Below are 15,336 nucleotides of genomic sequence, written 5' to 3'. Positions count from 1 at the left end.
AAGGGACTCAAAGGAACTGTTGAGATGTCTGAATGCAGAACGGGGCTCTGTGAGCACAGAGAGCGTCCCTGAAGGAATTATGGGAAATTCCAAGGATCCCAAATCACCTCGCTAGCATTCACATTCAGAATTCATGTGGTTTTTTTTTTTCTTTTTCTTTTAATTTAAGCTCTTCAAATAAGGGAAATACACTTCCCTCTCTAGCTGATTTACAGAATAGTGAAATTCCAAGACAAGGTAATTTGGGGCATGCCCTGCTCATATATTCTCATTAAGCCTGAGCCAAGGCCTGCCTTGTGAAGTAGGTTCCCTTAATCCTGTCACTGTTACTATCAGGAAGAAATATTGGACAACATATAGGCATCATAATTAAGACGAATTTTTTCTGGAACTGACTACATTCACTCAAAACCACCATTCATGTTGGTATTGGCTGCTTTCTTCACCTCTCTGCTTAAGTTTGAAAAACCATCTTTCCAATTTAACACTCCCAACTGTACACCTCATCATTCTCCACCCACCATCCTCATTCCCTAGAGATGTATTATTCTAATATATTTTGAGACTCGATAAAGGAACATAGGCCCCAAAGTCAGACTTCCCAATTTCACATCCCAGCTCTACCAGTAAGCATCTGCTGAGTGACTTTAGTTGAATTATTCAATCTCATTAAACCAGTTTCTTCATTTGTAAAATGGGGATGTTGATACGAATCATATAACTTTTTAAACATTTTTATTGGAGTCTAGTTGATTTACAATGTTGTGTTAGTTTCTGCTGTACAGCAAAGTGCATCAGTTATACATATATATATATCCACTCTTTTTTTTAGATTCTTTTCCCATATAGGTCATTACAGAGAATTGAGTAGAGTTCCCTGTGCTCTACAGTAGGAATCATGTAACTCTTGATGTTACTAATGATGATTAAATTGTATGTAAAGTATTTAGCACACAGCCTGTTCCAAACCAGACATCCCATATGAGTAACTTATAATTATAGGAAGATGTTAAAAGCTTTGGAGCTAAAGAATAATACTTTCTCACTTAACATCATCATCATCTGCGTGTGTGGTTGTGTGTGTGTGTGTGTCTTAATTTCTTTGAGACACACTGAATTTATCAGGGAGTGTGTTTCAGAGATAAAAAAAAAATGCTCTCATTAATCACTGTACCATTTTGCCTTCTCTGGCTCTGCAATATTTAACTTTACTCTTTGTTTATATTTATGAGATTCTCTGCAAAATTTCAGGGCATTGCTTGCCACAGTAGATTTTTAAGCCTACCCATCAGTTTGTCATGACTCTGATGGGTCTCTAGAGCAGAGACAAAAAGAAAGACATAAAATCAAGACCTTTATTCGGCTGAGGCAAAAGAAAAAAGTTGTGCGGAGAATAAAGAACACTGGGCTTGGAGTTCTATATCTCTTTATCCATCACTATGTTAGTACTGTAGCTATTAAGTTTGTGGCAGCCACTTTAATATCATTTTTTTTAATTTGGAAATTGAATAATTGAATAAAATAACCTCTAAGACAGTTCCTGCTTTAGGGTTCCATGCTTTTGCCACTCTGCTTCCAAGAGCTGTGAGATAGTGACCACAAAAAATGTAAAGACGCCTGAAACTTGATCCCTGCCGTGTAAATTAGCGGATGTCTTAAATAGGTGAAGAGGACAGGAAAGAGAGTTTTAGACATCTGGACCCAACTTAAGAGAACAAAAAAAAATGAGCAATGATCTGGAGAAAGGTTTGTAGTGAGTCTGGTTAGAGTGGAAGTATTAATGTTAGAAATCTAGAGTAGGTTTAGCACTGTGAAGGACCCTGCATGTCAAGCTATTGACAAGCATTTGGTTGCTACTGGAGTATTTTGAGCAGACAAGTATACTGTAATGTCAAAAGGCATCATCAAAGGAAAATTGTCAAAAGGCATCATCAAAGGAAAAATAATCAAAAATCACTGGCCAAAGTTGGCCAAGTCAATATTTTATAAATTTGGGATTCTCATTAAAATATACAACTCCAATATTCAGGAGAGAAAGAATTCATAATTATTTAGGCTGTGCCTGTGTAACACTGCATCAAAGAACAAAGGGAACATTCAGGTAACCCTATTTTATTATGAATTTTTGAATGGATTGCAACTTATTTTTAAATTCAGGAAAACAATTTGCATATGTAGACTCAGCCTAAATTTCATGTTTTCATCTTTTAAAGCTTTATAGCGGACACCAAGTAATGTTTTATCACTAAGAACCAGCACAGCCCTACCCTTTGGGTCTTTTCCCTTAAATAATATTGCACATGTGGACCAAGTGAGAATGCCCTTTGAGGATATTACCAAGGGGTTACATTCCTAGGGAACAATCAGTCAAACGTGAAAACTCAAATGCATTGGGAATCATTTGAAACTTTTTAAAGATATAATAAGGTGTTTGTTGGTTGGTTTGCTTTATTTTCCTAACCAGTTGGCCGTTGGCTTGCAAATAACATGTATGAATCTGTGTGTTTTCTTCCAGGGTCTTTCTTTCCCGATTTCAGGCCCTCAGAAACAGTTTTTAAAATAGCATTTTGGCTCGGATACCTAAACAGCTGCATCAACCCCATTATATACCCATGCTTCAGTCAAGAGTTTAAAAAGGCCTTTCAGAATGTCTTGAGAATCCAGTGTCTGAGCCGAAAGCGGTCTTCCAAACATGCCCTGGGCTATACTCTGCACCCACCCAGCCATGCCCTGGAGGGACAGCACAAGGACTTGGTGCGCATTCCAGTGGGATCCGGAGAGACCTTCTATAAGATCTCCAAGACGGATGGGGTCTGTGAATGGAAATTTTTCTCTTCCCTGCCCCGTGGATCTGCCAGGATTACAGTGCCCAAAGACCAATCAGCCTGCACCACTGCCCGGGTGAGAAGTAAAAGCTTTTTGCAGGTCTGCTGCTGCACGGGGCCCTCGACACCCAGCCATGGAGAGAATCATCAAATTCCAACCATTAAGATCCATACCATCTCCCTCAGTGAGAATGGGGAGGAAGTCTAGAGGACAGGGAAGGTCAGAAGGACAGGGGCATGATCTTAGGCACCCACTGCACTTCCTACTGGGAAGGCCAGTTCACATTTTGTGGATGATGAGACAGGACCATTAAACCAGGGACCATCTGGGAACGGGCTGGGGAGGAGACCCGACTCTCGGGCAGTGGGTAGGGCTTAGGGAAGAGGGAGGATGTCACACAACCATCCCGTTCACAATGATGATAAACAGCACTTCCTTGAGGCTGATGCTCTCTGGGTCATCCTCTGAGCCCGCTTTCCATGTCTGGCCCTTTCAACGAAAAACACCATGGGAAACAGAATTTCATACACAATCCAGAAGACTATAAATATAGGATTATGATTTCATCATGAATATTTTGAGCATGCACTCTAAGTTTGGAGCTATTTCTTGATGGAGTGAGGGGATTTTATTTCCAGGCTAAACTTACTGAGAACCACTTTGGATTTTTACGGGGAGAAGGCCTGGAGAGGAAGAGCCTTAAGATGGTGGCCGGTATCCAGACACGTTATTTTTAGAGCAAGTTTTAAACTCCACCATTTCTGACACATCCAGTTTCTCGGCTTGAGTGAAACTTGACAGTGAGATTTACCTTTGGCTATAATGTGACTGCTTCTGATTCCCTAAGGATGAGAGTGAGGGGCACTCATTATGTCTCTGATATAATGGAGGCACATCATCTACACTTGGGTCTAGAAAGAGTTGAAAGAACCAGTCGGGGAAAGATGGCTTTTCCTAATGGAAGACAGTAAAGATGAGGGTCAGTTTTTCAACTTAACTTCTACGGACAGAATTCCATTAAGTGGCTCAAAGATCAGTTGGAAGAAGGCTTCTTGTGTAACATATTTAAAGATCAAGAGGTTGGGTTGGGGTGGATGCTAATTTCATGCTAAGATAGAGGTGGCAAAATTACTCCACAGGCTTTTCAACATGGCCTAGAAAGGCTTTTCTTGGCAAATCACTTACCTTTTCCAGAATTCCATTATGAAAAAACCAGAGCTTATAATATTTTGAAAGGCACATCACAACTCCCATTTTTTCTCAGCTGCTTCACTATTGCATAATGAGCGAAGTCCACAGTCCCCGGGGCAAATGGGACATGTTGGAATGAGCCTGATGATCCAGAACTTTGAAAGATACACACGCTTAGCTTGGGAGGATGCTTTCTGGTCACCAAAAACCCATCAGAAACAGAAGTTTGCAAACGGTTTTTGACAGAAGCCTATTTATGCTGATAAAAGATCCAATAGTCCGTTTATTTAATCTATCCCCACTTTTTACAAGAACTTGGGGAACACACTATTTTTTGCTTTCTGTATACCAAATTTTGGTCAACCTTAATAATTCCGTATATTACAAAGATACAGATGGTGACTATATGTAAAAATTAAAATATTTTCGCATTCCACAATAAGAATTTAAAAGAAGATTTATGTTTTGGAAATAATTCTTGACTAGAATCACTGTTCTTAAACTCCTGACCATTTCTGTGGCCTCCTTCCCCCTATTTGGGGTAATTCCCTCTAAGAATTTCAAGGCAGATTGTAGCCATTATTTAACCTTCACAGCAAAGGTAGCATCCCCAGCATCCTTTCCTTCTTTTCTTGCAGCAAAATGATAATTTCCTGAAATCTTTCTAAAAGGCTAATTTCTTCACATACTGCGCTGGACGGTATGCTTGCACGTGGATTTGAGTTTGGTTGTTGGTTGTGTTTTGACCTAGAATGTTACTGCTTTCTCAGCCCTTTCTGGAAAGTGTCTCGTTGTTGACCAGATAGACACTGTGCCTTATGCTCGTAACTTGGATTCTGACAGTAGATGTTGGTTGGATTTTTAGACTCTTCTGGTCTGTTTGTATGTCTCCTGACAGCTCTTCCAGATGTAGGTGTCCTATTATGCCTGTAGGCATCAGGGAAGGACTTGACTATGCAAACCTCACTTCAGTTTCATCGTTGAGAAGAACTTCTTTTAGGATCTGAATTTTTAAATCTCACCAGGCTCCCCCTTACAGGAAGTGTGTCCCCATGAAAAGAAGGGTAATAGCTTTTCTTCAGCAGAACATGGCTCCATATTTGAGATGTTCTTTAAACACCTCTACAGACAAATTTAAATTTTAGATACTAGAAAGCCTAGGATCACCGGAAAGCTAGCCTTAATGCCACTTCTAATCAAAATAAACAACTCGGAAATCTTTCGGTCATCAGATAAAAGCCATGACAATTGTATTCATGTAAAACTATCCATAAATAATTGTCTGCTACACCCTTTTCCATCCCCACTCCCTCGAGGGAGGCAAACTTTAACATTTTTTTCCTTTCCCATGACATGATATTAGGTATAAACATGCCAATTTTACAAGAAATTGATACTGTCCCCCAAGACATAGTCCAAAGCGGGATAAACAATGTACGAGTTATTTTTTTACTCATCCACAAAAATCTCTGTACCTTTGAGCATGCCAAAAGCTCTCTAAAATTGTCACAGTTAAATAAATGATCGTCATATTTATACTCACATGTTTACTGCTTCTATTTGGAGTTTGAAGAACATACCCAGAGTAACAGTGGTCAAAATATCTTCTCTAATGTGTTATAAAAAGCAGTTGCTTTGGGATTGTCTAAACATCACCAAAAATCAACTTGACATTATGGGATAGGTGAAATTTGAGTTTCTCCTGCAATTCAAATTGCACGCCTTAAGGGAGACCTTGAATCTCTTTACTCAAGAATTTCCCCAGACCTTTGCAAGGATTTCAGAAAAGCATTTTACGTGTCAAGTTTTCTTCCTTTTACCTCCCTTGTGTCTCATTTAAAGACCGCTTCTGCCTGTAATCACTTGGGATCTGCTAACGCTCCCCAAGATATTAAGGCTTCTAACGCTCTCGCCACCTACTTGGATTGGTCCATCCATAGTAGACAGTGACGTTTGGATAAATAAATATTTTCTTAAGGCTTTCTGGTTAGGTGCTACTGTATGCCAGGCATTGGCAGAGCATTTGGCACCCATTGCCTCTAAATGTCATAGCAATTCCATTCTTCTTATTTGACAGATAAAAAATTTGATAGTTAAATGTGACTAAGGACTCACCCAAGGCCAAGGAGGAACCATGATTCGACCCAAGGTCTTCCAAACCGTAGAGCCCGCGTGATCTCCACCAATACCCCAGCCTCATAAGTAATGAAAGTCAAAGCTCCCCCAGTTGGGATTGGATATGCTGAGGATACGAAACCATACCCACACTTTTTAATGTTTTGTTTCTTTGGGATTTGCTTCCAGTCAATCTCAGTAAACATGCTGCCAAATCTCCATCCCAGACAAACCCAAGAGCAGGTCGTAATGGGAAGGGTTTGGCGCCTATAATTCTAACTATCAGATGGCACCACTTTTGTAGGGGAGAATGGCCTGGAATGTTCTTCAGGCTTTGCATGAAGGACAAATTATATCAAACTGGGTGAAGATGGACATATAAGAGAATGCAGAAGAGGCTGGCTTGGCTTAGAACAGCAAACACAGTTGTGGATGCAAAACGCATTGTGCAGTGTGTTGAAGTCACTGACGAGCAGCCACAGGTCATCAGCACACTTTCAGGAAGTATATCCCTATTTAAAATAAACAAAAAGCAAGTACAGTATCACTTACATTCACCTGTACTCCAAAAAAAGTGTTTTTTTGAGCTGGAGAGAGAGAAGGAATTATAGATATTTCACCAGGAATTACACAAAGCCCAGAGAGTGTGTCAAATATGTGAATTTCATATCTGTCACCATGAGGAAATGGTTCCGAATGCTGGTCTTCAAGTAGCCAGAGACCTTGGCAAGCTTTGAAAATGAAGAATAAGTTGGCAGCTATGGCTGCTTCTTAGATGACATCCTCTTGCTCCTGGATTTCACAAATGAAAGCTTTAAGTCCTGAGTGTCTCAGTTACTCCCATCCCTCAAAGTGAACCATCACACAGACCTTCTGGCCCAATAGGTTTCATGGTTATGGCCTGGGAGTTATAAGTTGTTAGGAACTATTTGCTCGGGCAGGGAATTATTCTCTCTTTAATCACAGCTGCTTAATCACAGCTTGACAAACATTCTCACTTGCTTCTGGGGCTGTTTCTGCTCAGATCCTCTTGCCAAAAGAGACGCTGCCTCTGTGTCTGAGTACTTGTTGACTTAATTAAGAGCTCTGCTTGTCAGCAAAGGGAGAAGGGAGCCCAAGCACATGGAAAGTAAATTCTTCAAGCAAAACCAGGGAGACTAAAAAGAAGACAGCGGTGGTAAATATGGAGGCATCCGAGGTATGCTCACTTGTCACTCTGATTTCTTTTTACACTACTAGGACTTTTAACCATGAAACTACCTGCACACAGCTCCGGTCGAGCCCGGTTGGAACACTGTTGGCCCCATGCTCCTTGTCTACAAACTGTGCTGTGGAGCAGGGCTGAGCCCAGGCTGCTGTGGGGTCCGCCATCTTCAAAAAGCAATGGCAGCAATGGCCTCTGGTCCTCCAAAGTCCCTGCGAGATGAGTGAGTGAAGATGACTGTTGTGGGTTTGGGCTGGCGAAAGCCAGCTGGGATTTGAGCGGAGGACACCAGCCCTTGCCAGTGATCCCATCAGCATTACCTCTTTCATACTTCCCCAGACCCAAATGTCATGGGGGCTGAGGATGGACCTTGTCTGTTCTGTATAGGAAAATGTCACTTCTTTGCTACTGCAACACGGACTACTGAGTCTCCCACCTAAAAGGAAGGTCATGACGTTGGAAGGGGGCTGTTGAGGAGGAAGAAGACTCACTGTGGACATTGCTCAGAGCTGTTCGGTAATGCGTTGCAGCAACTGATAAACAAGGAACTTCCCTAAAGCTGATGCTTATTCATTTCCAAAGACAAAATAGTTGTCTTTCTTATACTTGTGGCTCAGGAGTTACTACAATACTTTCCCTCCATATCACAGTCAACGTTGCACGTTATGAGCTGGAAATGATTATTGCGAAACTATAAGAAATACATACTTAATTAGGTAAAAAAAAAATCTAAGAGCAAATTAATACTATATTTGGCAGGGAAAAAAATAATGAAGGCACTGACCTATTAAAAAACCTGAATATAGTAGTTTCATTCCGATGTGATAGAAAAGAAGCTACAGAAAATCCCAACATGAGTTTAATATTTTCTTCTATTTATATAATATTTCATACGGGTCCAAAGTACTTTTGTCTATCTCGAGTTATCCCTGTGAGGCAGAAAGAGAAGGAAGGAATCATTATCTTTACCTAGCATATGAAAAAGCAAGGGGAAAGATGACGTGAGGTTTAAGGATTTCTTTGAATATCTTCAAATCCAGCCTCTGACTTCTTTTTCCATGATGCTTTCAATATCCCCAAGGTCCACTGCATTTCTCGAGACTCTGACATTCACATTTCACTCACCTCTTGAACCGTATTTTCAGCTCTATTTGTACCTTCTCTCCTGCTGTATCTCTGCCAGCGGCTGGGCCAATCAAGATTGTTCTAGGGGCTGAGTGCATATTTGTCTAGGGTTCTCTCACTGGCTAAAAGACAAGCAGATGTAATTCCGTTCTTTCTCCTTAGATAGGCAGCAAGAGCTAAGGAAATAAGCAAGGCGGGGGGCTCTTGGGTTGCTCAACGGGGTGACATGTAAGGCAAAGCCAGCAGTGATTGACACGTTAAGGGCTTCAGGAAAGGTCCCAGAGAGAGAGTTTCGGGAATGTTTGTTTTCCAGTGAGAACTGTATACACCCCGATCATCACCATCAGCAAGCTGTTCACTTCTTCTCTTGCACCAGGCGCTGCACTTGGCACAAAAAAATACAGAAAGGCACAGACAGTCCCCAGCTTATGATCTGGGTGTGTTCCAAGCTCATCTGTTGCATTTTTCCAAGAGGCATTGTTTTAAACGGGGACGGGGAAGGATGTTCCCAGATGAACCAAAAAATAAAAATCTATTTAACGTACACCAGGGATTGGCAAACTTTTTCTGCAAATGGCTAGACAGTAGATATTTTAGGCATAGTGGGCCATACGGTCTATTACACACTCTTCTTTGTTTGAATTTTTTTATTTTTTTGGACAACCCTCTAAAAATGTAGAAACCATTCTTAGTTCACAGGCTATACCAAAAAATAGGCCATGGGCCAGATTGAGCCCATGGGCCACAATTTACCATCCTTGATCTCTGCTATTACTAGTTTACAGTGTAGTACAAATAATGCTAAGCAGTGGATTTAGGTGTTCAACATACAAGCTTCTTTTTTTTTTTTTTTTTTAATATTCCATTGCCACATCTACACTTGACTACATTAACATTCCCAAACTGTATGAGTTGTTAGGTAAAGTGACAAGTTCATATTCAGGGCTGGCTCCTGCCCCATATGACCTGCCCACCGAAAAGATAACTTCAGTATGTCATTGTGATTTTCAATCCCCCCTCCCACTGCTGTATTCTGCAGACCAGGCAAGTCAGCAGAAGCCCAGGGGCATCCACGGGGGTCTTTCAGCCCTTCCCCTCACTGGCAAAATGCCCCAGCACAATCTGGCCATCTCTGAGAGAAGCAACAGCCAATCAGAGCCATTTGACCAAGGTCGATGTGAAATCCCTCCCAGCCCCCCGGAGCCTGCCGAAGGGAGGTCCCCAGAGGCTTTAGGGGCCACACTTGGCTCCTTGGGAAGGCCCACTCACCACGGCGCAGGCACCCGGGCATCTGAGGGTCTGCCCTGGAGCTCGTGAGGACCTGGGGTCCAGAGGAGGTGCCGGACGGGAGGACAGCAGCCACAAGACCAGTGCTAGTTACTAGCAGGCGCTCTCCTCTGCCTCCTTCTCTTGTTCTTCTCTTCCTTTTTGTTTAAGTCTGAAATGACCTAACTAGCCTCGACATGGCGTTACTATGGGGAACATATTTAGACCTCCCCTGGGATGACGGAGCCATAGTTCTCTGAGCTGGGCGCTTTGTGGGCGGGGCTTCCTTCCCGTCCCCTCCCAGTTCTGATGGGCAGTCAAGCGAGGAAGGCTGTCCCAGCTGGGAACAATGTGTGCCGTTCCCTTGGCCCAGGACCGGGCGTGCACGGGGCTGAGAGATGAGACTCGGCTGGGGTGGAGCATGGGATGGGGGGAGGGGCAGACCTGATCGGGAAGGACCTGGGAGCATGGAGACCAGTCAGTAATAACACCACTGCCCGTGGTGGGCACAGAAGGGAAGGCTTTGGGGCAGGCGCTGTGTGGCAGCTTCCCTTCCCTCCTCCCGGCCCTGTTTGTCTTCACCATCTCCTTCCCTTCCTTCCCGTCTCCTTTCTCATCCCTTCCTCTCTCTCCATCCTTCCGCCCTCCCTCTCTTGCCAAGCTTACAAGCAGTGGTGATGCTGGGGTAGGTGCCCTTGCTCCAGAGGGGGCCAGTTCCCACGGGGTACAGTGCTGACAACTTGGGGCTTCCCTCAGCTGCTCTGTCCCCTCCCACGGCAGGTCCCTCCCACGGCAGGTCCGTGCCCTCCAGTGAGTCCAGGGCAAGAGACACCCCTCCACCACCACCCCCGCCGGTTGAGAGCGCAGGCGAGGCCTCCCCAAGGACCCTTACCCTCTGCCCAGATTGCTGTCTTTGTCTTCTTATACTATTAGTTCCAAATGAAGGCTACAAACACCATGTGCAGTCACATCTCAGAAGAGTCAGGAGTGGTATCTATTCCCTCCCCCAAGATGTGCGTTTCTCCTTTTACCAGCTGCCACCTCTCACTCTCAGTTCGGAAGTCTTTACGGACCCTGCAAAGTCCCCTTCTCTTTCTCTTCTTCAACTTTTGTCTCTTGCCTTTGTTGTTGTTGTTGTTTTTCCTTTCACTTCCCTCTCATGTGTGCCTTAGGGCCTCTGAGGCCTTGATTAATCTTGTAAACTTGGTTTCATGTTAGCATGAAGCAATGATTATTCCCCCAAAAGAAATACTGTAGGCAAAACTCAACTGGGTGCAAGGTGTTCCTTCTTTTCTGGTACTGCTGTGCCCCGTCTTTATCCCACCAGCCCATTTGCTCCTGGACCTTGTTCCTGGACTCCTTCTATTCTTTCATCATATCCTTGCACCGGGAGACTTTCTACTGCAAGCAAAGGGTCCTCTCCTACCAAACGTGCTCCTCCTTTTGCTGACACAGCTCCAAGCATTTGTAATCCCTCTGTCTGCTCAGACCATCATAACAAAGTACCACACACTGAGTGGCTTAAACAGCAGAAATCTATTCTCTCACAGTCTACAGGCTGGAAGTCAAAGATCAAAGTGTCGGCAGGGTTGGTTCTTCTGAGGCCCCTCTCCTTGACTTACAGACAGCCACCTTCTCCCTGTGTCTGCACACGGCCTTCCCTCTGTGTGTCTGTGCCCTAATCTCTTCTTAGAAGGACACCAGTCCTGTTGGATCAGAGCCCACGCCAATGACCTCATTTAACTGCAATTACCTCTTTAAAGACCCTGTCTCCAAATACAGTCACATTCTGGAGTACTAGGAGTAGGATTTCAACATACAAAATTTAGGGGGGACACAATTCAGCCCATAGCACTTCCCTTCCCACTGTCTTCTTTCTGCCCATAAAAATTTTTCCACAATTCTTTTCCCAAATCAGAAGTTCAAATGCAGCCCTTCCTGATCACCCTCTCCAAGTTCCTACAGCGACTGTCTATAAAATATATTTAACTACTTGCACACTTTATTGTGATCTTTCTGTTGCTTTTTAAAATCTATAACTATTTTTTCACTTTAAAACGTACTTTACTCTCTACCTACATAGGTTTCGTCTTCTCAACTAGATGAAATCTCTTGGAGGACAGGGAGTGTCACATGACTTCATATGCCCACAGCAGTCCTCAGCACCTGGGTGGTCACCTCTGAGAACTGGGACCCCTCATAAGCAGGCAAGGAGAAAGCAAGGGACCACTAATTCAAGCACTAGTTACAGGTAGGGGCTGGGAGACAAGGACCACAGGTTCTTGGGAGCACCAGATGCTCCACCAGGAAGGCTCGGGTAATAGCTGTTGACAAGAGGCTTCTGGTTCTAATCAGGGTTCAGAACCCAGCAGTGGGGAATCCCAGGCTAGTGACTGTCTCCAGACCCACAGGCACGGAATCCCTCCCCGGAGCCATCAATGAATGGGACAGACTCTAGACCCTGAGAGAAGGTGAGACAGAGCAAGATGGGATCAAGAACCAAAGCCAGGGAATTTGCTGGTGATCCAGTGGTTAGGACTCTGTGCTTTCACTGCCGAGGGCGCAGGTTCGATCCCTGGTCAGGGAATTAAGACCCCACATGCCTTGTGGCCAAAAAAAAAAAAGAACCAAAGGCAGAACCTAGTCCTGGGAGTTGGGTCACTGAGGAGCACATGGGAGGCTGTGATCACCACGGGGCCCCAATCCCAGCAATGGGTGAGTGCTATTTCAATGACGCCTGCCCTGCATCAGGATTAGCTTGGAAAATGGGTGCCAACCAGCCTCCAGTTAGCTTTTACTCTGCTTTGTGTCACAGCCTAAGAGTAGAGTAAAGGAAAGTCCACTGACTTGACTGGATATGAGGATGTAGACAGCCATTCCCTGCTCAGAGGTGCTTTCTGGACGAAGAACAATGCCGCTTCGGTTCCCGTCCCCCCTGTCTCCTCCCCAGAGACTCTCATATTGGAAGTGTTCCTGGTTCCACAATATCTATCACAAGGGAACACAGTTTTGTCTAGAGTGATGTGGCTTGCCAGCTTCAATCCAATCTAGAAATTACAGGAGGAAAAATCACATGAAGAGGCGGGTCCTACAAAAGCATTAAGTGTATTTAAGCCAAAACCATCCAAAATTAGGTTTGAATGTGTGTCACAATGGCTTCTTGATTTATCCAGTAAAAAGAAAGAACTGTTTTTCTTCCCCACTGTGGTCCCCATGCCTTTTGCTAAACCCAGCCTTACCTTAATAGTGAAAAGATTTTAGCTCTGCAGCTTGGCTAATTGAAGTCTCAAAGGTGGGAAGGCCCTGGGCATATTAATCAAACGCTGAGCTTCAGTATGAATGCATCTTAGTCCCAGCGTCCTCCCCACCCAGGCCCCGTGTCATAGCAGAGGTGACAGTGGCTGTAGAGAGCTGGGAAACAGGGAGCACTGCTGACTGGGTAGATAAATGAGCAGATTTAATAAAAAATAAGGATGCTCCAATTCAATCTGATAAGTAGGAAGGCTGTTAAAAAGTAGGCTGATGAAGTATCTTTAAGAGCAAAACAAGCAAGGATTACAAATATTTACATAACAAGTTATTGCTAGTTTTCTATATACTTTCATAACGGAGTTAAACATTTATTAGGAAGTCATTGAAGAAAACAGTGGGGTCCCCTTCTTGCTTTTGTCTCCATTCCTAAGAGCTCCCCTGACCCTCTGCCTCTTTATTCCAAACATCGCATACAACCTTGATCCCTAAACTTCAGCACACGAGAGCTGCCATCCTGCAACAGAAACCTTGCTTCAGCTTGTAAAGCCCGAGTCAAAACACATGCTTTCTTCATCAGATGTGGAGGGAGGAAAATAGCTACTTTTGTCTCTGGGGTATAACAAGCCATAAGCAATCCATTTTCCAGTATTACCACACCTACTTAACCCAATATTGCAGACAATGAAACGAGTCTGCTCCATACAAGGCACTGTGATGGAATATGTAGAGATAAATTCTGAAGAGTGAAAATTACATTTTTCCAGCATCTGCTATGTGCCAAGCCCTCTGCACATTTTTGATATGGTAAAATATACATTTTTACAGTCGCGTTACCGAAGAAATATTTTCACAGTGATATGGGTGTGAGAAGAATAAAAACAGTAAAGTCATAAGGGAGTTCAGGAAAAAGAGAAAGACTGGAAAAAGTTGAGCTCTCTGTGCACCTTTTTCTGGGGTTCACCTGTGCGGGAGGGCACCCAGTTTGTTGAACCCTTGGCCTGACTTTACCCCAGAGCCCATCATAGGAGGGGAACTGGTGGATTCTGTAAGCAGGGCCCTGGGAGCCACAAGGCCTGGGCTTAATTTCAAGCCGCAACTCTGCACCTAACTGAGTGACCCTGGACAAGTCATGTGACCTCTCTTGGCCCCTTGGTCTTCCTCATCTGTGAAATGGGTAAGCAAATGAAATGGTGGAGGTGAAAACACCTCATGTGCTGATAAAACGTGTGAAATCACAGTAGGCCCCCGATAAATGCTAGCCCTCTTTCCCTGTCATTTCCCCTCACAAGTGCTATATAAATAAAACATTATTATAAATTAGATCACCTTTATGGTATCTTAAAGCACTGAAAACTCCACGTGCAGGAAAAGACGGAATAAGTCTTTCCATTTCCTTTGTTCTTCATCCTAGTTCAGGTTGATCCTTTCTAGAAGTTAGTCATCACCAGTTCAAGACACTAGTGACTCTTTCACTAGAAAGGAAGTCACAGAATGGGTGTTTTACCATTGCCTGGGTGCCGTCATTCTTAAATTTAGAGTGCCGGCCACCAAAATCCAAGTTTCAGTTATTTCTCCACACCCCGAGCCCTGACACCTTCCACGATGCTATTTTCTTCTGGTTGGAAATATCCCCACCAGAACATTTTGTTTTAAATTTTAAAAGTCAGACTCACTGTGCTACTTTGAGGCTTTCCACCCAACTTTCAAATTATAGACGACCCAGAACAAGAGTACCCAGTGCTGGTGTTTGTCATCCTTCTCACACTGACGACTTACTTGGCAAATAGGAAGTATTTTGTTATCATCATTGTTCTGTGAAAGACAGTCTATAGGATGCAGTCATTACATAAAAGACGTGTATGTGTCTCCATAACTAATGTTACAAGAAAGAGAAGTAATTTTGACCTGTGGAAGACAGCAGAGCAATTGAAGCAAAGCTTGGGTCTAAAATCGTCTCAGGAAATAGGGCTGGGCACCACCTGGGCTGGGGAACTGTCAGAAGTAAGTGTTTACAAGACAAAATAGCAAATTCCAGTCATGACCCGCGGGCAGTTTAGATTTCAGCCGGAATTAAAACCCACATCACGGGAGCACCAACTCACAGTCTTAGCTCTAATTTCAAGTTCTGCTCGTGACAGCCTCGGCATTTCTGTGGACCCCTTTAAATGATCTCCAGGACCCTTCTGGGCAAGTGGCTGGATAGGAAAGTCCACACTGCAAGCTCAGCTCACCACGACTCAGCCTGCCCAGGGCAGGCAGCTGGACTCAAAAGGCGGTGTTTGGCCAAGGAGCTGCCATCCTCTCCCTGCCAAACGGCCTCTCGTGACTCAGAATCTCAAACTTGTTTTAAACAGAGG

General features: G+C 43.8%; 1 protein-coding gene across 1 annotated transcript in view; it reads left to right on the top strand.

The window, feature by feature from the left end:
* The window catches only part of ADRA1A (adrenoceptor alpha 1A), an 86,824-nt gene extending 83,791 nt beyond the window's left edge, over positions 1-3,033 (top strand). The window contains exon 2 of the mRNA XM_061199434.1: positions 2,516-3,033. Coding sequence (XP_061055417.1) covers positions 2,516-3,033 — 518 coding nt within the window. The remainder of the gene's footprint in view (positions 1-2,515) is intronic.
* Positions 3,034-15,336: the final 12,303 nt, after the last annotated feature.

The sequence above is a fragment of the Eubalaena glacialis genome, chromosome 9, assembly GCF_028564815.1.
Source record: "Eubalaena glacialis isolate mEubGla1 chromosome 9, mEubGla1.1.hap2.+ XY, whole genome shotgun sequence".
Lineage (NCBI taxonomy): Eukaryota > Metazoa > Chordata > Mammalia > Artiodactyla > Balaenidae > Eubalaena > Eubalaena glacialis.
This window is presented reverse-complemented; position numbering and strand designations above follow the sequence as displayed.